The sequence below is a fragment of the Tupaia chinensis genome, unplaced genomic scaffold (genome assembly GCF_000334495.1).
Source record: "Tupaia chinensis unplaced genomic scaffold, TupChi_1.0 Scaffold000187_1, whole genome shotgun sequence".
NCBI lineage: Eukaryota > Metazoa > Chordata > Mammalia > Scandentia > Tupaiidae > Tupaia > Tupaia belangeri.
The window spans coordinates 5,046,553-5,071,905 of record NW_006159662.1 but is presented as its reverse complement, the minus strand read 5'-3'; the positions used below and the strand labels follow the sequence as shown (position 1 = coordinate 5,071,905).

The 25,353-nt window shown below is 42.3% G+C and overlaps 2 protein-coding genes and 1 long non-coding RNA gene across 7 annotated transcripts in view; 1 reads left to right on the top strand and 2 right to left on the bottom strand.

The window, feature by feature from the left end:
* STRADA (STE20 related adaptor alpha) overlaps positions 1-9,074 on the bottom strand; it is a 29,555-nt gene extending 20,481 nt beyond the window's left edge. For all 4 annotated transcript variants that reach the window (XM_027771174.1, XM_027771175.1, XM_014587182.2 and 1 more), the window contains exon 1: positions 8,939-9,074. The gene's annotated coding sequence lies outside the window, so the exon portion shown is untranslated. The remainder of the gene's footprint in view (positions 1-8,938) is intronic.
* Positions 1-25,353, top strand: part of LOC102475874 (uncharacterized) — a 67,156-nt gene that overhangs the window by 19,982 nt on the left and 21,821 nt on the right. The window contains exon 4 of one of the 2 annotated variants that reach the window (XR_001370247.2): positions 22,554-22,632. The exons of the other annotated variant lie outside the window; for it this stretch is intronic. This is a non-coding gene — a long non-coding RNA (uncharacterized LOC102475874). Of the gene's footprint in view, positions 1-22,553; positions 22,633-25,353 lie in introns of those variants that run through there. 2 annotated transcript variants of the gene reach the window in all.
* The window catches only part of CCDC47 (coiled-coil domain containing 47), a 23,587-nt gene continuing 11,421 nt past the window's right edge, over positions 13,188-25,353 (bottom strand). The window contains exons 5-12 of the mRNA XM_006146805.3: positions 22,589-22,654; positions 21,713-21,814; positions 21,190-21,300; positions 20,507-20,592; positions 18,692-18,750; positions 17,653-17,762; positions 17,057-17,224; positions 13,188-14,138 (exon numbers count right to left, since the gene is read on the bottom strand). Of these exons, the coding sequence (XP_006146867.1) occupies positions 14,058-14,138; positions 17,057-17,224; positions 17,653-17,762; positions 18,692-18,750; positions 20,507-20,592; positions 21,190-21,300; positions 21,713-21,814; positions 22,589-22,654 (783 nt within the window). The 3' untranslated portion in view covers positions 13,188-14,057. The remainder of the gene's footprint in view (positions 14,139-17,056; positions 17,225-17,652; positions 17,763-18,691; positions 18,751-20,506; positions 20,593-21,189; positions 21,301-21,712; positions 21,815-22,588; positions 22,655-25,353) is intronic.

Below are 25,353 nucleotides of genomic sequence, written 5' to 3'. Positions count from 1 at the left end.
TCAGGAATGTTAAACCTGGATGTACTTTGGCCAAGTGCATTCTGAAATTCTGCAATTTCTATAAAAGAAAAAGAAGTGTGTTATTATATGGTTTCCTTTCATTTCCAAATTTCTCTTGATCCAACCCCCCAAAAAGCCCCCCCCCACCAGAAGCAATTATCTTCAACTATTTTTGCTGTTCATCCTGCCTTTAATCATCATTTTTAAGTAATGTTTATATGGCTATGACTTAACACCTTTAGATATCTACTAACTGCCCACCATGTAGATGAAGTCTGAACATAATTCTGCCATAATTTGTGGCTAGATTATAGTCCATATTTACATTAGTATGATTCTTCAACACGGTTCATAGCAAACAAAGAAGACCATGTCTCCTTTCTCGTCCGCCCCACGTTCTCCCTAGAAATTGCTTTATCTGTTCATCTGCTTGATTCCCCATACAGCATTTATTACCTTTTTGAACTATTTCAACATTTCTATTTGCCATGTAAATGTATTTTTTCCAAACATGCAGACCCATCGATTCCAATTTCCCTGGAGACTGCCTACCCAGGACCTCTGTCCTCCTGCTGTGATTAGGACTAGTTGCCATCTAGTTGTGTTTTGTTTGCTATAGGGTACATGTGCTGGGGGGAGGGCAATCACGCCCCAGTGGGGATGTCCGTGCTGCAATCCCTCCTCCCCCACATTCCTCTCAGGATTTAGGGCACACACGTACATGTGCCAGGCATAATTCTCAAGCCACCAGTCCAGGACTCATACTGTGGAGTTGGCCATGGGGCATCCAGTACCATAACCTCTCTGCCACCTGCTGGCCTGCTATCTAGTTGGATTTACTTTGCCTTTTGGTGTGACGTTTTGGACCCTCGAATTCAAATTAATTATCTGATAATTCTGTCTCTTCCATTTTATAGAGTTCTAAATAATTAAAGTCTCGTGGCCTGGTGGTTAAGGAACTAGCTCCTACATGGCCAACCACACAGTCCCTAGAACTGGCATCTTGAAAAATGCAATGGGGGGGAGGGACCAGCAGTTAGCGTAATGGCTATGTTGCTGGACTCCCATGTAGTCGACCGCGGTTCGCGTCCAGGACCCGGTGGCTTAAACTCATACCAGGCACGTGTGCGTGCGTGCCCAAGATCCTGAGAGGAGAATGGAAGAGAAGGCATTGCAGAGTGGCCATCCTCCCTCAGGGGTGATTTCTCGCTTTCTGTCTCTCTGTCTCTCTCTATCCTTCTGGTGAGCACATGCGCCCTACAGCAAAAAAACCTCTCCAAAAAAAGAAAAACGTACCAGGCACATGTACATGTATGCCCAAAACCCCGAGAGGGAGAAATGGAGAAAAAACTGTTGCATGACCATGTCCCATGAAGGTGCTTTCTTGCTCTCTCTCTCCATCCATCAAATACATGTGCCCTATGGCAAAATTTTTCTTAAAAAAGTGTATTTGTTGTTTTATCCCCTAATTTTATACTGACTTCACTCCTATTTTGTATCTTTTTTCTTTCCAGATTTCTTTGACATTATTTTCCAACACTTCTACTAAGTTTTAAATTTGGTTACATATTTCCAAGACTTAAAAAATGCCATTTCTTGAAAGTACCTTTTCCTATCACTCCATCTGTTTTATTCTTGTTACTTACAGTTAAGAAAAAAAGAATTTATATCTATCAATAGAATGGCTAAAAGCCTAATACATCATAACCAAGTGGGTTTTCCCTCAGGAATGAAAAGATTGGCTTAACATTAAAAAAATGAATCAATATACAAAAGTGTCTTTAATCAAAATTGTTGGCATATAAAGAACAATTTTAAGGAATTAAACAACAACCAAAAGAGATGCAGGCCACTATGTTGCTGGACTCCCATGTAGTCGACCGCGGTTCGCGTCCAGGACCCGGTGGCTTAAACTCATACCAGGCACGTGTGCGTGCGTGCCCAAGATCCTGAGAGGAGAATGGAAGAGAAGGCATTGCAGAGTGGCCATCCTCCCTCAGGGGTGATTTCTCGCTTTCTGTCTCTCTGTCTCTCTCTATCCTTCTGGTGAGCACATGCGCCCTACAGCAAAAAAACCTCTCCAAAAAAAGAAAAACGTACCAGGCACATGTACATGTATGCCCAAAACCCCGAGAGGGAGAAATGGAGAAAAAACTGTTGCATGACCATGTCCCATGAAGGTGCTTTCTTGCTCTCTCTCTCCATCCATCAAATACATGTGCCCTATGGCAAAATTTTTCTTAAAAAAGTGTATTTGTTGTTTTATCCCCTAATTTTATACTGACTTCACTCCTATTTTGTATCTTTTTTCTTTCCAGATTTCTTTGACATTATTTTCCAACACTTCTACTAAGTTTTAAATTTGGTTACATATTTCCAAGACTTAAAAAATGCCATTTCTTGAAAGTACCTTTTCCTATCACTCCATCTGTTTTATTCTTGTTACTTACAGTTAAGAAAAAAAGAATTTATATCTATCAATAGAATGGCTAAAAGCCTAATACATCATAACCAAGTGGGTTTTCCCTCAGGAATGAAAAGATTGGCTTAACATTAAAAAAATGAATCAATATACAAAAGTGTCTTTAATCAAAATTGTTGGCATATAAAGAACAATTTTAAGGAATTAAACAACAACCAAAAGAGATGCAGGCCAGCCTTTGGTTTGGTGGTGAAGGCATTTGAAGCCTACATGGCCAATTGCATGGTTCAAGTCCTGTACCTGGTGGCATGAAAAACACATCAAACACATGTGTGCATGTGCCCAAAATCTCAAAAGAAGGGAGAAGTAGGGAAGGGACTGTAGTGCGACCATTCCCTATGGTGGTGGTGGTGGGACTCTCTCACTTTCCCTCTCTCTAGTGAGTGAATGTGCCCTCTTGCAAAATTAAAAATAAATTAGTAAGAATCAGTGTAATTCTACATTATTAACTGACTGAGGGAGAAAGAACTCAATAGATGGAGAAAAAGCATCTGACAAAATTCAATACCAATTCATGATGTAAAAAGAAAACTCTCGGCCAACTATCTTCTATTTGAAGATAACTTCTTCAATTTGGTAAAAGGTAATGTATGAAAACATGAGTTTTCCATAAGAACAGGAGCAAAAGAGGAATGCTCTCATCATTTCTGTGAACATGAAATTTCTGGCTAGAGATCCTCACCAGTGCAAAAAGGCAAAACAAAATTAAAGGTATATATATTGGAAAGTAAGGTATAAAACTCTTTATTCACAAACAGCATGACTATGTATATAGAAAATGCTAAGGATTATACCCCCAAAACCCTTAGACTTAAAAAATTAATTTAGGGGGACCAGCAGTTAGCGTAATGGCTATGTCACTGGACTCTCATGTAGTCGACCATGGTTCGAGTCCTGGACCCAGTGGCTTAAACTCACGCCGGGTGCGTGTGCGTGTGTGCCTAAGATCCTGAGAGGAGAATGGAGGAGAAGGGATTGCGGCGTGGCCATCCCCCCAGGGGGTCATTTCTCGCTTTCTGTCTCTCTGTCTCTGTCTGTCTGTCTGGCGAGCGCACACACCCTATAGCAAAAAATCTCTCCAAAAAAAAAAAATTTAGATGGGGCCAGCAGATGGCATGGTGGTTATGGTGCTGAACTCCCACATGGTCGACCATGGTTCAAGTCCCGGACCTGGTGGCTTGCTTTCTCACTTCCCCCCTCTCTCTCTCTCTGGTCAAATTAAAATAATAATAATAATAACAACAAACAGAATAAATCTTTTTTTTTTAGAGAGAGAGGTAGGTGAGGGAGACATTAAAAAAAAAGAGAGAGGTTTTTGCTACAGGGTGTGTGCCTTTGCCAAAGAGACAGAAAGCAAGAAATCACCCCTTTCAGGGATGGCCACACCCCAAGTCCTTCCCCTCCATTCTCCTCTTGGGATTTTGGACATGCATGTACACACACCTGGCGTGAGTTTATGGCCACTGGGTCCAGGACTTAAACAGCAGTTGACTATGTGGGAATCCAGCTATGTAACCATTACACCACGTGCTGGTCCCAAATAAAATAAATAATTAAAAAAAAATTAATTTAGATACAAGAGCCAACTGGGGCTGGTAAGTGGCTTGATGGTTGGGATGCTGGACTCCCACATGGTCAATCTTAGTTCAAGTCCCAGACCTGGTGGCTTGCTTTCTCACTTTCCCTTTTTTCTCTCTCTGTCTGGTCAAATAAAGAAAATAATTAATATTAGCAAACAAAAATAAATAATTTTTTAAGAATTATTTTATGTAACTTTATTTATTTACTTTTAATTTGACCAGAGAGGGACGCAGAGAGAGAGAAAGTGAGAAAACAAGCCACCAGGTCTGGGACTCAAACTGCAGTCAGCCATGTGGGAGTCCAGCACCCTTAACTACCATGCCACCTGCTGACCCCAGATTGATACTTTTAAAAAAAAAAAAGAAAGAAAGAAAGAAACAAGCAAACAAAAGCCAGCATGGTGGTGTGTGCCTATAATCCCAGCCACTCAGGAAGCTGAGGCAGGAAGATTGTGAGTTCACAGGAGGAGGGAGAATTATAAAAACAATGCCATTTATAATGTCCACCAAAACATTAAACTTAGAAATAGGGGGCCAGCAGGTGGTGTGGTTGTTCAGGTGCTGGACTCCCATATGACCAACCACAGTTTAAATCCCGGACCTGGCAGCTTGCTTGCTTGCTTTCTCTCTCTTTCTCTCTCTCTCTCTCTCTCTCTCTCGTCAAACTAAAATAACAACAATAACAATAACAAATTAAATTAAATAATTCTTTAAAAAAGAAACAATTTTAATAAATTTTGCTAAAATTATAAAATATTGCTAAGAGGGATTAAAGATGATCTAAATAAATAATATGCCATGTTCATAATTACAAGACTCAATATTGTCAAAATGTCTCCAAATTTACCTAGATTGAATGCAATCCCAATCATTATTCCAGCAGACTTTTTTTTTTTTTTTTGAGAGGTTTTTGCTACTGGGCATGTGCGCTCGCCAGAAAAACAGAGACAAAGTGAGAAATCACCCCCCAGGGGGATGGTCACGCCACAATCCCTTCTCCTCTATTCTCCTCTCAGGATCTTGGGCACACACACACTCGCTTGGCGTGAGTGTAGGCCACTGGGTCCGGGACTCGGACCATGGTCGACTACATGGGAGTCCAGCGACATAGCCATTACGCCAACTGCTGGTCCCATTTTGAAGGGCTTTTCAATCAGATTATGAGAACAATGAACAGGCCTTAAACGCACGTCAGAGCATTGATTGTATTTGACAGGCAGGAGGAAGACACTGCCTTTTTATTTAAACTTTCCATAGAATGATCACACACACACAGCAATGCTCTAATGCAGTGTCCCTCGAACTTCACTATGCATGCAAATCTCTTGGAAATATTGCTTCAAAACAGACATGGTCAGTCTGAGACATTCTGGGCATGCACACGTGTCAAGGATTCTATGGGCAGGACTGTTGTGACAGACCCCCGTGGAGGGTGTTTTTCTCTCTTCTTTTATCTCTTTCACAATGTGCGCACACACATGCATACACTGTCATGAATAAAGAAAAACAATTTTTTTTTTTGAGAGGTTTTTGCTATAGGGCACGTGCGCTCACCAGAAAGACAGAGACAGACAGAGAGACAGAAAGCGAGAAATCATCCCCTCAGTGGGGATGGCCACGCCACAATCCATTCTCCTCCATTCTCCTCTCGGGATCCTGGGCACTAACTGCTGGTCCCAAGAAAAACAATTTAAACGAGAGAAGTATTTTTAAATGGGAGCCAGCAGGAGGCATAGTGTTTAAGGCACTGGACTCCCACATGGCCAGAATATGGTTTGAATCCTGGACCTGGTGGCTTGAAAATCATGCCAGGTGTATGGGTGTGCATGCCCCAAATTCCAGGATGAGAATGGAAGAGAGGGGAATGTGGCATGGTTATCTCCCTGGGGGGTGGATTTCTCACTCTTCCTCTCACTGTATCTGGTGAGTGCAAGTGCCCTGTGACAGAAAACAAGGAAGAAATTACTCAGTTAGAAAGTACTTAGTTAGAAAGGTCACCAGAATTCAGGGCCAGCGGGTTGAGAGGTGGTTGGAGGGTCTGGACTCCTACATGGCCAACCACAGTTCAATTCCCTGACCTGGCGGCTTGCTATCTCTCTTTCTCTCTCACTCTGTCAAACTTTGGTCAAATTAAACTAAATAAATAAATTAATAAAATAAAGTTAAATAATTCTTAAAAAAAAGAAAGCTCACCCAGAAAGGGAGAAAGCACTATCCAGTGGGGCGAGCTTATACTGCAATCCCTTCTCCTCCATTTCCCCATCCTGTTGGGATTTGGGCACGCACACACTCACATTCATCTGGAGTGTTTTGCAAGTCACCAGGGTGGAATTCAGACCACAGTGGCCAAGTAGAATCTGGCTCCCTTAACCACTAGGCTATGTGTTGGCCCAGGGGGAATATCTTTTACAAACTCCTGGATTTATTATTATCTGGTCTCCATTTGAAAACTTCCGATGTCAGAGACTCACTGTCTTACCAGGCAGCCCATTCTAAGTGTGGACAACTGATGACACCAATTTTTTCCTGTGCCTTAGAGACTGGGAAAATTGTGTGTCAATGACAGAAACAGGAAGGCTCAGAAGTGGAAGTGGTTTTGGTGGAAAGATGAGTTTGAGTTTTTAAGTCACATGAGGTTGAGAAGACAGTTAGATATTCCAAGAAGAAATATATAGCATCCAATTAGAAAAGGAGGACTAGGCCAGTAGGCAGCAAGGAGGTTAAGGTGGTTGGATCCTACACAGCTGACTGAGTAGACCAGTGCTTGAGAATGCCGGGTACATGTGCATGCGTGCCTAAAGTTCCAAGATCGGAATGGAGAAGGGACTGCCATGTGGTCATCGCCCTTTGGGGGTGCTTCCCCACTTTCCCACTCTCTCTCTCTCTCTGGTGAGTGCATACAGCCTATAGCAAAAATTAAAAAAAAAGAAAAGAAAAGAAGAAAAAGAAAAGTAGGACCAATGCTTAAGAAAGTGGTTAGGTCAGTAGGTGGTATAGTAGTTAAGGCCACATGGCTGATCCCGGTTCGAGTCCTGGACCTGGAGGGTTATTTCTCACTTTCCTTCTCTCTCTGCCTGTCTATGGTGAGCACATGTACCCTATAGCAAATTTTAAAAATATTAAATGGAACTAAAAAAATAAATAGTTATGTGAACTTGGCGGTCCACAGCTAAAGTTAGAAGAGTAACTAGAACTCCCTCAAAAAGGAAATGATGAGAGAAAACCAGAAGAGTGAGAAATAATCCTAGGGACAGGTCCATATGTAGGGCACAGTCCTTGAACGACAGCTAGGAAACAGATCCCCAAAGTAACACTTTAAAGATCCCGCTTCTCTTCCTGGATCACCTTTCCTCTCCCCTGGGACACCCTGACCTGTCCCTCGGAGCTCTCTCATGTGTTCTGTGCTACAGGGAAGCCCTCCCTGACCTCAACTCCCCAGTTCAATCCCTACGTCTACTTCACTCTCAGTTGCCTGTTTTTCTTTCCAACTAATGAATCCTGCTCAGTGCTGCATCCCCAGGGGCTGCTGTGCTTCCAAGATATTTGTTTAATTAATCATAGTAAAAATACTAACAGCAACAAACCTATTATGTGCTAAAGCACTGTGCTTGCACAGATCAGCTCACAGTAACTATTATCATACCCATTTTTCCCCCTGATTGGGCAATTAAAGCTCTGGGAGGTTAAATGCCCAAAGTCGCAGTCAAGTAGTAGGCACTTGGGTAAGTCTGTCCTGAAGCCTGTGTTCAGAAATCAGAGTGATAATAGAGAAGCCCAGGGAGAAGTTTCAAGGACAGGTGCACAAAGATGAAATGATGACTGAGAAGACATCACTTGATTAACTAATGCTGATGACCAGGTACCAACTGGTTCAGAAAGAATTCATTTACCTTGATTTAATTTTTTCCCTCTTTGTCCCTACTTTTGTCACTGATTTTCAAATTTCCTCCGTGTCTGGGGTTACAACTATAAACACTGCGTTTGAGCCCAAATACCTCTAAGAGGTTGTTGAAAGATGAAGGAAGGATTTGACCAGTTCCGCAGTGTAACTAATGGCTGAATTAATAGGCTCCTGGCCTGACGCAGACAATCCGGTTTGGTTTCTTCATCACCTCTCAGGGGACAAGAAACAGTCTTGGGTATCTCTCGAAACTATCAATCCACCGACGGAAAACTGTCTAATGCTGCAAATACATACCGGAGTGGGGTCTACCTCAACAGAGAGGACAGAAAGGAAAGGACGATCCCGGCGGCTCGAGTTAAAGTATGTTAAGATTATGAGCAGAAAGCTGAGTAGAGCTTAGTTCCCTGTTCCCTGAAAACTGCGCCTTCCTCCGTTCGCTACTCTCTCCACTCTCCATCTCAGGCTCCAAATCTACGGCAGGCACTTGAACAATTCTTGGAAAACAAAGACAATTAGACGCTTCGTTCGGGCTGATTCTGGGAATCAACCGGATGTTGTGTCCTTACGGGGGCTTGACCTGCTGCCTGTGCAGTCAGGAATGAGATGGGGATGGGGAGGAGGACAGGTGAGCACCAGGATCTGCTCGGGCAGCACAAATTGACACCTGGTCTCAGATTCTCCACCTCAAGTTTCGGGGGGTAAGAGAGGAGGGAAAGCCGGAGCTCGCCTCTGCCGCCTGGCAACTCCTCTCCGGCGTCTCCCCGCCAGGCCCAAACCTATTTCTGCTCTCGAGCTGCGGCTCCTCATGGCAAGACCCGAGGTCACCGGTTAAAGAGGGCCCGTGGAGGGCGAGGAGGAGCCCGGGATAGGCGCTGTGACGATGGCCTGGGCCTGAGGAGGTGGGGTCGGCATCAGGGCGAGGAAGGACTGCTCGCTGGAGCGCACCAGTCGGCCGCCCAGCTAGCCCGGTACCTGGTCTTGGAGTTAGCAGTCTCGATCCCGTCTCGGCTCCGCCTCCTCAATTTTATGGCCGCGCCGCCGCCAGGCCGGTTGCTGGGCGGGAGGTACGCAACGTGCCATGCGCAGTAGAGGGTCCGGGGAGGGCTGGCGGGAGGCCCCGCCCCAAGTTAGGCGGCTCCGCCCCGCCAAGCCCATCCGGCGCGCGTTAGAAAGCCCCGCCCTTCCCCGTTCCCCGCGTGTTAGGAGGCCCCGCCCCTCCCCGTTTCCAGCGTGTTAGGACGCTAGGATCCTGCCAGGCGTTAACAGGCTGTGGGCAACCAGCGCCGACTAGGGACAGCCCGGGTTGCTGTCCTCCTGCCGTGGTATCTTGTTCCTTCAAGCGCTTACCTGGGTTCTTTAGGTCTCAGAGGAGGCCTGTTTCCTTTTAGTATTCAAAAGTCAAGATAGTAGCAGGGAAAGCAGCAGTGTGGAAGCAAAGACGTAGGTTGTCATCAGAGAGGACAGGAAGTAGGTGATTCCAAAAAAGAATAGTCAGGGGGACTAGAGAAAGGCAAACAAACCAACTCTGGCGGCTGACCTGGCTACTCTGAGGATCATTTATTACGTTTCATGGGGGAGGACTTCAAAGAAAAACCCGTCTCCCACTTTTCTTTGAAGACATCTCAGATGTCCCTCACTTTGGCTCCCAGGGCATCAGACGACAGACAGCAAAGGGGAGACCTTTCTATGTCCAGGCTCCTTACCAAAGACAAGGAGAATAGCTCAGCTAATAACATTTGTCTCCCTCTGAAGTTTTCTGACCCTAAACCGTTCCTAATCTAAGACTCGGGAGACATGATGTTTGCAGAATTCTGTATTTGCCTTGATAGGAAAGCTTTCACAAGTCAAGTCCTTCAGGGCTTGAGAAAAGATGTAGCAATCAAGTGACAAAGATTACCTCCGAGACACTAGGTTTTCCAGTGTCTTACTCCACCACAGAGGGAGGTTAGTGTCCAAAAAGTGAATATATACACCATTAGTGAACACTCATCCCAGCTCTGATCCCTTGATATAGATTTACACTGAGGTCTTCCAGGCAGGGGAGTTCAGCTACATCCACACAGGGTGATGAAAACGTGCCCTGAAACAAGTGGACTTTGCCATCACAGCAATATGCTCCTGAAGGTCCCAATTTATTTTACACACATCACTCTGATCTCATCTAGTGCTTTAACATTCCAAAGCACTAGCTTCAGTCTCTCCTCAAATAAGATGCCTCGCTTAGCCACAACCTAGTAAAAATCACAGAGCACCATAGAAAACTGAAGAAAAATTCTCAGCAGTGTACTGTTGAAAAGATCTGCACAGGACCAGCAGATGACGAAATGGTTATGTTGCTGTACTCCCACGTAGTTGAACACAGTTCAAGTCCCAGACCTGGTGGCTTAAAACTCATGCTAGGTGCATGTGTGCCCAAGATCCCAAGAGGAGAGTGGAGAAGGGATTCCAACGTGGTCATCCCCTCAGGGGGTGATTTCTTGCTCTCTGTCTGTCTCTCTGATGAACTCACATACCTTATAACAAAAATCTCTCAAAAAAAAAAAAAATCTTCACATATGGTCTTTGGAATTGAGAGTACTAGAGACGACAGTGCCTGACAAACCCTAACTGCATGCAGCCATCACAATGAAAAGTTTAAACACAGAGGTACTTCCTGTCTGCTCTACCAATACCTAGGAGCCCAGTAGCTACATTTTTTAAAAAAAAAGAATCATTTGTTTATTTAATGCCAGATGTTATTATTTTTTAACTTGACCAGAGAGAGACAGAGAAAGGGAAAGGGAGAAAGCAAGCTGCCAGGTCTGGGACTCCAAGCATGGTCAACCATAGGAATCCAGTGCCTTTAACTACCCGCCGGCCCCGCTACATCATTTTCTAACTGGATGTCGCAATCTACAGTCCAAAAAGGCTAAAAGCTCTTATCAACTTCATGACTGCCCACAAAAAGCAGAGAATCTTTTAGCCCACATTCTGCTATTTTAGTTTTCCTTGTGATAGGGCCTTCCACATACTAATCCAGATAACTTAGGACAAATGGTGTGATAAAGGTGAACTTTCAGTTTGTAAAGTATGTCTTCTCCTGCTTTGCTTTTGACTTGTTATGAGCCCTAAGAATCAAGCCCTCTAAAACTTTCCACATATTCCTGAGGGTTGGGACTTGCCCTTGATGGCCAGTTTTCTGAAACTGCCTTGAAACTTGGGAGGAATAAAAATGGATGAAGACCCTGTTTTCAACTCTGAGTTATCCAGTTTAAACTACGAACACTTGGCCTCTTCAAGATACCATATGAATTAACTGCCAAAGGTAAAACCGATTGTCTGTAAGAACACCCAAGTGAGAAGTATAGGACAATGTGTAAACGTCAAAATAGTTGAATAGGATTATTTAACTTATAGAGTATTTATATCTCAAAACACTTTGTATGTATTGTCTAATAATGGTCTTCCAAGCACTCGTCTTAGAAAGGGGAGAGAAAATAATGACGATTGGTGGACCAAGAAAAGACTTATTGGGGCTGGTAGGTGTCATGGTGGTTAAAGGTGCTGGATTCCCACATGGCCAACCACAGTTCAATTCCTGGACCTGGCAGCTTGCCTTCTTGATTTCCCTTTCTCTCTCTGTCTCTCTCTGATCAAATTAAAAAATAATGGTAACAAGTGGAATTAAAATAAATATTTAATAATAACAATAATAAAGACTTTGGGACTAGCAGCTGGTATAATGGCTATGTTGCTGGATTCCCATGTAGTCCACCACAGTTTGAGTCCCGGACCCAGTGGCTCTGACTCATGCTGGGTGCGTGTGCGTGCGTGCCCATCCCCCTGGGAGGTGATTTCTTGCTTTCTCTCTGTCTTTCTGGTGAGCGCACACACGCCATAGCAAAAACCTCTCCAGAAAAAAACCAGACTTAATAAAACACAAGGATAGCACCTGGTCTGACCACAAGTTTAGGGTTTGTTCTGGGATCAGAAAACTGGCTTTAATTACACCTTTACTACAGCTTTGCTACTTGATATAGCTACAGGTTAAGAAAAATGTGCATAAGACAAATATCCAAATTTGCTATTAACTTCCAGAGGGTGTGTATGCTGCAATCTCTTTCCCATTTCAGTATTCTGTTGGGATTTGGGGCATGCATGCACATGTGCCTGGCCATGTTTTTCAAGCCACCAGTCTGGAATTGAACTGCTCAGAAGGCCAAGTGGCATCCTACACCTTAACCACCATGCCACCTGCTGTCCCACACTTGGCATGTTTTGGACATGTTGAGTGAGGATTTGAACTGCAGTCAGCTATGTGGGATCTAGCTCCTTTAACCACTAAGCTACAGGGCCAGCCTGAGATCAACTCTTTTGAAAGAAAAGCATATCAGTGCTTTTACCAAATAGAAAGAACTTTCCTATAGATATCCATTCTTATAGAACAATTCCAGAAAAGTCAAGGCGGCACTCTGAGATTTTTGTCAATCACTTTAATATATATCCATAGGTAGTTCATATGAATGTTTAAATTACAAAATTAGCTGCCATGATCCCAATGTGTGGAACTCTTAAGAAAGCTTTTATTACTCAAAAGATAGCTAAGCATACCAACTTTTATTTCTAAAATGTATTTTAAAGGCTTGTAAAACAAGGCTAATTCTAGAATTATATAGCATTAAGATAATTAAATTTTGTTATTTTTGTTATTTTAATAACTTAACTTCATGAATTGTTAAAAAATATTACATTTGTATCTCCCGGTTTACACATCTCTGTATTAACCTAAAGAAAAACCCACGTGAAAAGTTTCCATGCGTTTACAAACGCAGCGGCACGTGCTGTTTTCATGGCAACTTATTGCCTCAAAACAGACCTGCACATAAAGCATCAACAAAAAAACCCACCACCCCTCTCCCACCAAAAACCCAACCCTTTCCCATTCCCAGCAAAAATTATCTGGTACAAGCAGTGACTTAAAAAATGCTTTCTCAGTAGGAAGCATTTATAAAATGCAGAGATCTGAACAAGCTAAGTGCTCGTGCAGACAGATGGGCCTCTCCCCTAAGAGTTTCTTCCTTAAGAAGCAGAAAAAACTCCCGATACTTTGGGAAAGCTCATTGTAAAAAGTATATTTATAATTATTCATGGCTGTTTCTGTGAAAGAACATACCCAGCCTCAACCATGGAAGATAAAAGCAGAGGGAGAAGCAAAGGCACACAGCCATAACACAGAGAGCACAGCTTCTCCAAGAATATCCACGAGGTTGCAGCAACCAAGGAGGAAAACACTGGTGACCCCACATAGACCAAGGATCTGATCCAGGTCAAGTGTTGATTTTTCATGCATCTGTTACTCAGGAAAAATAAACATAAACAGCCACTTAAAATATAGCATTCACATTGTCATTAGTTCATGGAATCAAACACAGAGAAAACTATGCTCTTGTACTACTTATCCCTAGATTTTTCCATGTGCACATCAGGACCCTAACACCTGTAAGTTTCCTATAATACTATCATCAGCAACTCCCACCTATAAAACATACGCAGCATTATGTTTTGAGTCCCTGAAATTTTGTTACCACATATAGTGTTCTAAATTTTACCTTTTCACAAGTTTAATGTAGACACAGAAGAAAACACCAAGCAATATTTATTGTGCAATTCCAATGGTTATTTGTGGAACTGTGGCTTAGTCAGTCTTCACAGCCATTTCAACTGCCTACTTTAAACAAAAAGGAATAATCTAATTCTCTATCTATAAATGTCATGATATTTTTCCAACATCAAAGCACTAAAAGCACTGATGATTCATGTTATAATTTTTACAATATTTTAAACTATACAGATATCATGTATCATTCCTTTTATAAAATAATCAAAATAATTTTATTATCTGGAATAAAATTACTAAAACAGAGCCCTTTCACTATACCTACAACCTCTGTAAAATTCCATACCCAAAGCGGAATAGATAGTGAAATAAGGGTTTTTAAAATGGCAGGAGTGTCTGAACTTTTAGATGAAAAAAATGAATTGATGTTTTTTAAGTTTCTTGTGAATTCAGGGCTTACAGGTAGGCATTAGGACTCGGAACACTGGGATGACTTTACATGGCTTTCACTTTGATTTGTTTCATTTTCATTTGCTTCTTCTCCAACTTCTTTTGCTCACGCCTCAAAGCAGCTTCCTATAAAAAGAAAATAGGAAAGAATGAGGGAGAAAGGCAGAGAGAGAGAAAGAATCCAAACTAAGATATACGCACATGTTACAAAATATCAAAACGAGAATATTGCCTATGTTATTATTAAAAAACTTAGGCTCGTACTATAAATAACATTCTAGAAGATAATTATAAAAAGTATTTGCTAAGGGAACCAGCAGTTAGCGTAATGGCTATGTTGCTGGACTCCCACGTAGTCGACTGCGGTTTGCATCCCGGACCCGGTGGCTTAAAACTCACGCCGGGCGCGTGTGCATGCGTGCCCAAGATCCCGAGAGGAGAATGGAGGAGAAGGGATTGCGGCGTGACCATCCCCCTGGGGGGGTTATTTTCTCGCTTTCTGTCTCTATGTCTCTCTCTGTCTGGCGAGCGCACGCGCCCTATAGCGAAAATCTCTCAAAAAAAAAAAAAAAGTATTTGCTAAGACCTATGGTGAATGACAAACTAACTTGAAATGAAGCAAAGGTAACTAAAATCTCAATTTAGAAAGAAATGAACCACTCAATTTAACTAGACTTTATCATTCTGCTTTGATTTTCCTATGCCCCCAAAACACTACCCCAACATTTACCATACCATTTATGTGAGTCTGCTAAGGATTTGTACTTCAGTTCAGAAAAACCTTAAGGATCTTGCTTGACCAGGTTTACTCACTGTGAATCCCTCATCAACAGACCCAACATAACCTGAGCACAATACTTTCATTCATAATGTTCAACTGGGAATTTTTATTTTTCTTCAGTAATTAGGTTATATAAAAGAGTAAGAAACTTCAAGTTATTATGGTATTAACGGAAGCTTTATAGGTCAAGTCAAAGAATAACTTCACTGTTGGTCATCATGGTCACATCTGAATAAATTTTATTTTAGCTGCACTCTCAAACTTCATTTTTTTTTTAGGGGACTGGGGCAGAAATGTCCTGAGAAATATACTTCTTGGGACCAGTAGGTGGCAAGGTGGTTAAGGTGCTGGACTATACCACATGACCGACCGCAGTCTGAGTTCTAGACATGATGGCTTGCTTTCAGGCTTTCTCTCTCTCGCTCTCTCTCTGGTGAGCACACATGTGCTATAGCAAATTAAAAAAAAATAAATTAAAAATAAATAATTAAAAAAAGAAGTATACTCCTTGATCAGTATAAAATTGAGAAAATACAGAAGAGGAAGGCAGACAGCATATGCAGTTCTTTATAGTGTAACAAACTACATTTCAAAGGGTGATTTATAAATTCTAGTTTTATAAAAAGTAGAAAACAAAATTACAAATAAAAGTATTCAAATTCTCTCATTTCTATAATCAAATTTGAAATTTTATAATAAATTTATTTAGACCATAAGGCTCATGTGATGGCTTTTATTAAAATTACTAATTTCTTTCTACCACACCAAGTATTTTGCATGTAAAACAGACAGTGGAAATTTCAGAAAGAGATTGTGTAGGAAAAGCAGGGTAGTTCAGGTCACTTTCCACGTTCACAATGTAGTGTGGTTTGAATAGGAAGGACTATCAATATTTACAGTGTCATCAATGGACAAGATGTCCCAAACGCCAAGAAAATGCTAAGCTTTTATAGCCTGTGTACATTTCTACATAAAATTACCTTAACATCCCATACGGCATAAATAAGCACCCTAGTGAATCTCAGCCTGACCCCAGTGGTAAGAAAAGTTTGTCTTACCTCCAGCCTGCGCTGTTTCTCAGGGTCTTCTTCATTCATGATTCGCTCCTTCTCTGCTCTTTTCTTCTCCTCACGTCGAGACTGTGCAGCTTCCTGTCTTTGCACATGTGTCAGCTTCAAGAAGTTCTCTTCTACTCGGGCACGGTTCTTATCTGCTTTTTGTTTGCCCTTTCCCCAAGAAATAAAGAAATCCATTGTTTCATAAGAAATCTACTTCTAGGGGTCAGCTGGTGGCATGGTGGTTGGGGCGCTGGATTCCAACATGGCCGACTGTGTTTCGAGTCCCGGACCTGGTGGCTTGCTTTCTCACTACCTTCCCCACTTCTCTTTCTGTGTGTGAGTATCTCTAGACAAATTAAAATAAATGAATAAAGTTAAGTAAAATAATTCTTAAAAACAAACTAACAAAAAGAAATCCATTTCTATCCAACAGAAGCAATCCTAGTCAGCATTCTTTCATAAAATTACTCCCATTTGGCACTTTCAAGTCAGTGCTGGACTATACCACATGACCGACCGCAGTCTGAGTTCTAGACATGATGGCTTGCTTTCAGGCTTTCTCTCTCTCGCTCTCTCTCTGGTGAGCACACATGTGCTATAGCAAATTAAAAAAAAATAAATTAAAAATAAATAATTAAAAAAAGAAGTATACTCCTTGATCAGTATAAAATTGAGAAAATACAGAAGAGGAAGGCAGACAGCATATGCAGTTCTTTATAGTGTAACAAACTACATTTCAAAGGGTGATTTATAAATTCTAGTTTTATAAAAAGTAGAAAACAAAATTACAAATAAAAGTATTCAAATTCTCTAATTTCTATAATCAAATTTGAAATTTTATAATAAATTTATTTAGACCATAAGGCTCATGTGATGGCTTTTATTAAAATTACTAATTTCTTTCTACCACACCAAGTATTTTGCATGTAAAACAGACAGTGGAAATTTCAGAAAGAGATTGTGTAGGAAAAGCAGGGTAGTTCAGGTCACTTTCCACGTTCACAATGTAGTGTGGTTTGAATAGGAAGGACTATCAATATTTACAGTGTCATCAATGGACAAGATGTCCCAAACGCCAAGAAAATGCTAAGCTTTTATAGCCTGTGTACATTTCTACATAAAATTACCTTAACATCCCATACGGCATAAATAAGCACCCTAGTGAATCTCAGCCTGACCCCAGTGGTAAGAAAAGTTTGTCTTACCTCCAGCCTGCGCTGTTTCTCAGGGTCTTCTTCATTCATGATTCGCTCCTTCTCTGCTCTTTTCTTCTCCTCACGTCGAGACTGTGCAGCTTCCTGTCTTTGCACATGTGTCAGCTTCAAGAAGTTCTCTTCTACTCGGGCACGGTTCTTATCTGCTTTTTGTTTGCCCTTTCCCCAAGAAATAAAGAAATCCATTGTTTCATAAGAAATCTACTTCTAGGGGTCAGCTGGTGGCATGGTGGTTGGGGCGCTGGATTCCAACATGGCCGACTGTGTTTCGAGTCCCGGACCTGGTGGCTTGCTTTCTCACTACCTTCCCCACTTCTCTTTCTCATTCTGTCACTCTCTGGTCAAATTAAAATAAATGAATAAAGTTAAGTAAAATAATTCTTAAAAACAAACTAACAAAAAGAAATCCATTTCTATCCAACAGAAGCAATCCTAGTCAGCATTCTTTCATAAAATTACTCCCATTTGGCACTTTCAAGTCAACTGGCAAGGATTCAGCCACTGAAATCATTATTAGCTCTCTCCCCCCACCCTTCAGGGGAAAACACAACAACAAAAGGTTTTAGAATAAAGGCTTTGGATCTTACTTCTCTGTTGAGTCGGAACTTTTTGGCTTTATCAATAGAATAAATCACCATGTTCATCAGGGGTAGCAGAGCCTCCATATCCTTTGGGTAGGTGTTACCTGAGCCTGGCACTGGAAAACAAAGTCATTTTCCTACTGAGTTACTGGTAGCACTACCACCCAATTTTCTTTTTTTCTCTTTTTTTGGAGAGTTTTTTTTTTCCCCCCGCTATAGGGCACGTGCTCGCCAGACAGACAGAAAGAGAGACATAGAGACAGAAAGCAAGAAATCACCCCCCAGGGGGGATGGTCACGCCGCAATCCCTTCTCCTCCATTCTCCTCTCGGGATCTTGGGCACGCATGCACACGCACCTGGGCATGAGTTTTAAGCCACCGGGTCCAGGACGCGAACCACGGTCGACTACGTGGGAGTCCAGCTACATAGCCATTACGCTAACTGCTGGTTCCCCCAATTTTCTTTTTAAAAATATATTAATGGTGGGGCCAACAGGTGGCGTGGTGTTTAAGGACGCTGGACTCCCTATTAATGGAAACCTTTCTCCTAGTTTCTTAGGCAATTAAAATGCAGCCGAAAACAGAAATTAAAATATATAAGAGATTCTTTTCTTGAACAAACTTGGAAATTAAAAAGCAGAGAGGGGGTGGGAACCAGCAGTTAGCGTAATGGCTATGTCGCTGGCCTCCCACGTAGTCAACCGCGGTTCGTGTCCCGGACCCGGCGGCTTAAAACTCACGCCGGGCGCGTGGGCGTGCGTGCCCAAGATCCCGAGAGGAGAATGGAGGAAAAGGGATTGCGGCGTGACCATCCCCCCTGGGGGGTGATTTCTCGCTTTCTGTCTCTATTTCTCTCTCTGTCTGTCTGGTGAGCGCACGCACCCTACAGTGAAAATCTCTCCAAAAAAAAAAAAAAAAAAAATCAGAGAGGGAGTTAGAGGGGGTTATTTTAGTGTGATTTTATAGTTATCACTTAGGAGAGAATAATACTCTACTTAAAATAATCTCAGAAAACTAGACCCCAGACAGGTCCCAGAACACTTACCATTAAATGTAAACAATAGTGTTCTCTTGGTGTCAGGCAGCTTTAAAGGCTGACCTTCCCTGTCATAAAAGAAAAGGCTATTATGGCACATGACACAGTCACCCAGTTCACGAACATGAACACGTATCTGCAAATAACCAATCGAATACATTTGATGTGGCCTCCCCCAGTCAAATAAAATTTTAAAACCTGAAGGAGCTTTAGAAGGTCATCTTATAAAGGTCCTCTCACCTAGCTGATGAATATATGTCTAAGCGATCTCTAGCCTACACTTGTACACCTCCAGTGATGTCCCTTCCTGGCAAGATGTATTCCATCTTACCTAGAGAGCCAGAAATGAGCCTAAATGGTTCATATTTTACATATTTGCTTATTTTCATGGAATTTTCTGTTTTACGTTCAAGTTCTAAGCTATATTCCTAAAATAAAGGGAGGGAGGGGGACTAGAACTGTGAGTGGGCCATGTGGGATCCAGCCTTAACCACCACACCATTTGCTTGCCTTAGTAATATCTGACTCTTAATTGCCTTCCCTCCCACATATAAAAGGCTCAATGAATGCTACAATGAGGTACTTTGTTCCTAATGTCATTATTGAGCAAGGCATGGGATAATGCAAATATAATGGAGAAGCTGAAGGACTTGAGTGATCTTGACACACAACTAAAATACAGCCTGCCTTTTAACTGTATTTAACTTTACAGGCTTTAACTAAAAATTTAGGTCAGAATAAACTTAATTATGCTCTCCTGAGATATGTGGATTCCAAGAACAAATTCAAGAGCCCTGGAATGTTTATCTGAATAATATTATGATTAAGCAGAAACTCTCTAGGCACTGAAGGCATTGGATAATGTGCTAGGAAAGTACGTCATCACCCAATTACTCAAAGAAGAAAGTCAGAAAAGTCCATAAATTAAAAAACACAGACGGGAGACCAGCAGATAGCATAATGGCTATGTCACTGAACTCCCACATAGTCAACCGCAGTTCGAGTCCCAGACCTAGTGGCTTAAACTCACACTGGGTGCATATGCATGACTGCATGTGCCCAAGACCCCAAGACAAGAGGAGAATGGAGAAGGGATTGCAGCATGGCCATCCCCACTGGGGGGTTGATTTCTCGCTTTCTGTCTCTCTGTCTGTCTCTGTCTTTCTGGCGAGTGCATGTGCTCTGTAGCAAAAACGTCTCAAAACAAAACAAAACAAAACAAAACAAGATAAAAAAGCACAGATGGGGACCAGTAGGTGGTATAGTGGTTAAGAGGTGGGACTCCCACATGGCCAACCATGGTTCAAGACCTGCACCTGGAGGCTTGCTTTCCTTCTTTCCCTTTCTTTTTCTCTCTCTCTGGTCAAATTAAACAAACAATAATGATGATAATAAATAAAATTAAGTAATTCTTAAAAAAAAAACTTGCAATCAATCAAATACAGTCAAACATCACAAAGTAATGTCACATACTAAAAAGAAAAAAGAGAGAGAAGAAATATCGAGATTACAATGAAAAAAGGTATTAGCAATTGCATTTTCTTGGTATCAACCATGCTGCAAAGCTTCTTATGTACCTCAAAGAGTGGATGGTGTGAACAAAAAGGGACAGGCAAATGAGGCTGGGGTGGGCTCATCTGTCTGTCTCCCGTGGGTATTCAATGACGTCTTATGAAGCATGCAGCCAGAAAAATGGAACACTTGGAGGCCTGTCACTGATGTCCCTCACTCACTGGGTAAGGGAAACTGCAGAAGCACCTTTCTATGTTTCAATACAGAAAACTAGTGATGAAAATTAACTTCAGTACTTTATCTCATACGTACTCTTGCATAATTTTCGGACCAGAGAACTGGTCTGAAAAATGAACAGATTCAATCTTGTCAGCGTAGTGTGTAAGAAAGTGAACCATCTGAAAAATAAATAAATAAATAAAATTATTGTTTAAAAGTAAAGTTTGAAACATTTTCCTTTTTTCATAAAGATAAATTAAATTTAAAAAGGAACCTCTCTAAAATGGAACCAGTAGCCTTCTTTAGTCACACCAATATTAAATTTCTTATTGAGCATCTAAAAGTATGACTCAAAATAATAATGTTAAGCAAGAATGAAAGCATGAAGATGAATCTAAAGTAATTTTAGGAGATTCTTTACAAACACATCACCTTGAACTGGCATTGAGATCTCTGACCAATCGAGAGAAATAGCTCCACACCCTCTCTTCCACACTAGCTGAATAGTGAAAGCACAGTGCATCTCTTTTTTTAAAACCTCAGTCTTCAAGAATCCCAGGAACAATATGTTCTTGATTTAGCAAGAACATCTCAACTAATGAAAGTCTTGAAAATTACTCTACTGCTTTAAAAAAAAGGTATTTTAATATCTGTGTGGGAAAGGAATATGTAACTAGTGTATTGGTGTAAAATGAAGAACTTGAATGGCATGACTTTTAAGGAGAGTGCCCTATAAATGCCAAAATCTAGTAAATTATGTCTTCCATTACACTTACCTTTGTATCCATCATTCCTTCTGTGACTTCTCCCATCTCTGAAAGGATAGCCAAAGAGTCTGGCAGTCCATACTTTGCTCCAGACTTAGGTTTATCACTACAAAACTCACTCTAGAAGAAGTAATTGAATAAGACATGGCATTTTATTATGCATGAAGTTTTTTTCCCCCCAGAAGAATATGTACTGACTTCTTACTTTTAAAATTTTGCCAGAGGACACATGCACTTGCAGGAGAGAGAGAGAAGGAAAGTGAGAAAGCAACCCCCATGGGACATATGCATGCAAGAATCCCTTCTCCATTTCTCCCCTCGTCTTTGAATTTTGGGCACACACATGCACCTGGCATGGTTTCCAAGCTGCTGGGTCCAAGAATCAAACTGCATGGTTAGTCATGTGGAATCCAGCAACTTTGACCACCAGGCCACAGCTGACCCTTGACTTATTTCAATGCTTTGAAATACTTAATTATCCTTTGCAATGAAGTCGAACAGCATATATGTGAATTCGGACAACGTGACATACCAGATCTTGCATCTCCTTCTGCAGTCGCACCAAGGCTTTCCGTGTGCCGACGGCAAACACATAAGTATCCATGTCTTCATCATTCATGGTTACTTTTATTTGCTTTAAAGAACGAACAAAAAGATCACCTGTTAGGTTCTGTAGTAGGCAGATTTCTAAATAGTCACTAAGATTCCTGCCCCTTGGTGAACATACTCTCCCACTTAAGTGAGTGGGATTTGTGAATATGATAGGATAGCATTCCCATAATTATATGCCAAAAGGTCCCTGATCAGTTGACTTTGAATTAACCAAAAAAACAGTGTCTGGGTTTACCCACCTTATCAAGCAAGCCCTTAAAAACGCCTGGGCTTTACTTAAAGAGAGAGTCCAGATGTAAAAAGGCTTATGTAAACAGGGTAGGCAGGTGGTAAGGACCTGAGGTGAACTCTAAAATCTGCGAGTGGTTTGCAGTTGACGGCTAGCAAGAAAATGGGGGCCTGCGACCACAGGAACTAAATTCTGCCAACAACCAGAGTGACCTTGAGAAGAGGATCCCAAGTTCCAGAGAACTCTGGAAACTCAAAAGGCCTCCAGCAGTTGTACATTGAGTGGAAGATGATGACCTGTCTAAGGGTCAATTTCTGGCCATCCAGGCAAAAATGGAATATGCTCTGAGAAGTGAAAAATTCAATGTGGGGGCTGGCAGGTGGTATAGTGGTTAAAGGCACTGGATTCCTACATGGCTGACCACGGTTTGAGTCCTAGACTTGGCACCTTCCTTTCTCACTTTCTCTTTCTCTCTGGTAAAATTAAAAATAGTAACAAATGGAATTTAAACTTTTTTCTTTTTTTAATTCAGTGTGTACACAGAAGACCAGCAGGAAGAGTACATACCACTTGATCACTCACTGGTCTCATCATCCGGGCCAGGACATTCAGTAAGTCTTGTCTCTTGAGGAACTGAAAAAAGAGAAGTGAGTTAATGCAGGTACAACTTCTTCTTACTATAAAGGACCATGGTAGGAGATTCAAATGCTTCATTGAATATACTCTATAACCCATTTGCCAGTATATTTCATTTGAAGTAAAACTTGAAGAAACAAGACACTGAACTTAGAGAGTCATAATGACAGCTGGAAAAAAAAATTAAGGATAGGAGGAATTTTAAAGAGTTCATGGGCAGGGGAACCAGCAGTTAGCGTAATGGCTATGTCGTTGGACTCCCACATAGTCGACTGCGGTTCGCATCCCGGACCCAGTGGCTTAAAACTCACGCCGGGCGCGTGTGCGTGCGTGCCCAAGATCCCGAGAGGAGAATGGAGGAGAAGGGATTGCGGCATGACCATCCCCTCTGGGGGGGGATTTCTTGCTTTCTGTCTCTAATGTCTCTCTCTGTCTGTCTGTCTGGTGAGCGCATGCGCCCTATAGCGAAAATCTCTCCAAAAAAAAAGTTCACGGGCAGGACCAGCAGACGGCATAATGTTTATGTCGCTGGACATAGTCAACAGTGGTTCGAGTCTTAGACTGGTGGCTTAAAATTCACACTGCGCCTGTATGTGTGTATGCCCAGGATCCCAAGAGAATGGAGGCAAAGGGATTGTGGCATAACTATCGCCCCGGGACGTGATTTCTTACTTTCTGTCTGTCTCTCCAGCAAGTGCGCATGCCCTATGACAAAAATCTCTCTTTCAAAAAAGAAGTTCACGGGAAATGAATATTATGAAAAAACTATGCACAGGTTTCAAATGTTTTTGGCACCAAAATAAATGGATTTATTTATTTATTTATTTTTGAGAGATTTTTGCTGTAGGGCGTGTGCACTTGCTGGAGAGACAGAGAGATAGGAAGTAAGAAATCATCCCTTGCGTGGATGACCATGTCACAATCCCTTCTCCTCTATCCTCTTGGGATCTTGGGCACACATGCACACACGCCTGGCATGAGTTTTAAGGCACTGGGTCCAGGACTCGAACTGCAGCCGACTATGTGGGAGTCCAACATAACCATTATGCCATCTGCTGGTCCAAATAAACTTGGATTTTAATTCCATTTTCCCACATACTTTGAAGTGCTCCTCTATGGACTGCACGAAGAGTTCCCTACTTACCCTCAACTGAATAAGCATGCCCTCACAGCATACTCGACCGGAACACCACAGGTTGTAGATGTGCTCATTCTCCTGGTTCAACTTTCCTGTGCTTGTGGCTTCTTTGTTAGTTCCATCATCCCCTAGGAGTAAAACCACTTAATGTGACACACTGAACAGACTGAGTGAGGTCCAATCAGCACACTCTCCTTTACCTTGACCTCAGAATGCTAAAGCTTTAGGGCAGTAATACTCTGCTTACAGAACACTTCTTTGGTCAGAAATTAAAATAGACTGGGGCTCAACCGTGGTAGCACTTCCTAGACACTGCTGATTGGCAGGCAGAGGTTACAAGGGAGACTAGGGTTTGATTCCAGGCCCCTGATGGGCTAAAAGTGGTGACATGGGGAACCAGCAGTTAGCGTAATGTCACTGGACTCCCATGTAGTCGACCGCAGTTCGCATCACAGACCTGGTGGCTTAAAACTCATGCCGGCCATGTGTGTGTGCGTGCCCAAGATCCCGAGAGGAGAATGGAGGAGAAGGGATTGTGGCGTGACCATCCCCCCTGGGGGGTGATTTCTTGCTTTCTGTCTCTATGTTTCTCTCTATTTGGCGAGCGCACACGCCCTATGGTGAAAACCTCCCTCCCCCCTCCCCCAAAAAAAGTGGTGACATGTGCCTACGGTCCTAGCTTTGGCTTAAAAAAATGGGGTGGGGGGAAGGAGGTGGAAGGAGGTTACTTCTACTTAAAACTCTTTATTGTTTCCATTAAAAAATTGGGACCAGCAGGTGGTGTGGTGGCTAAGGTGCTGGACATTCCCACATAACTGACCACAATTCGATTCCTAGACCTGGTGGCTTGCTTTCTCACCTTCTATCTCTCTCTCTGTCCCTCTCTGGTCAAATTTAAATAAATGAATGAATAAATAAAATTAAATAATTATTTAAACAAATTATGCTCACCACCCCCACCCCACACCGCATCCCTGTCACACACACTGGGTGGCCTGGTGGAGAAGGCACTGGACTCCCACATGGTCAATGACGGTTCGAGTCCTGGACCTGATGGCTTGAAAATCATACCAGGGGGTTGGCAGATCGTATAATGAATAAGGTGCTGGACTCCCACATGGTGGACTACGACTTGAGTCCCAGATCCAGTGGCTTAAACTTGTGATGGTGCATGTGCATGCATACTCAGAATCCTAAGAGTACAATGGAGGAGGATGGGGGCCGAGGGGTTCACTTTTCCTCTCTGTCTCTGTTTCTCCGGTGAGCAAACATGCCCTATGGCAAAAAAACTTAGGGAAAAAAATCACAAGGGGCCAAAAAGTGGTGCTGATGGTGAAGGTGCTGGATTCTCACATGGCCAAACCATGGTTTGGGTCCCAGACCCAGCGGCTTGAAAATCATGCCAGGCACAAATATGTGTGTGCCCAAAATCCTGGGAGGAAAGTGGATTATGGCATGGCCATCCCCCCCCGCCCCCCAGGGGTGATGTCTCACTTTCCCTCTCTGTCTGTCTCTGGCAAGCACAGTGCTCCATGGCAAAAACCTGAAAAAAAAAAAA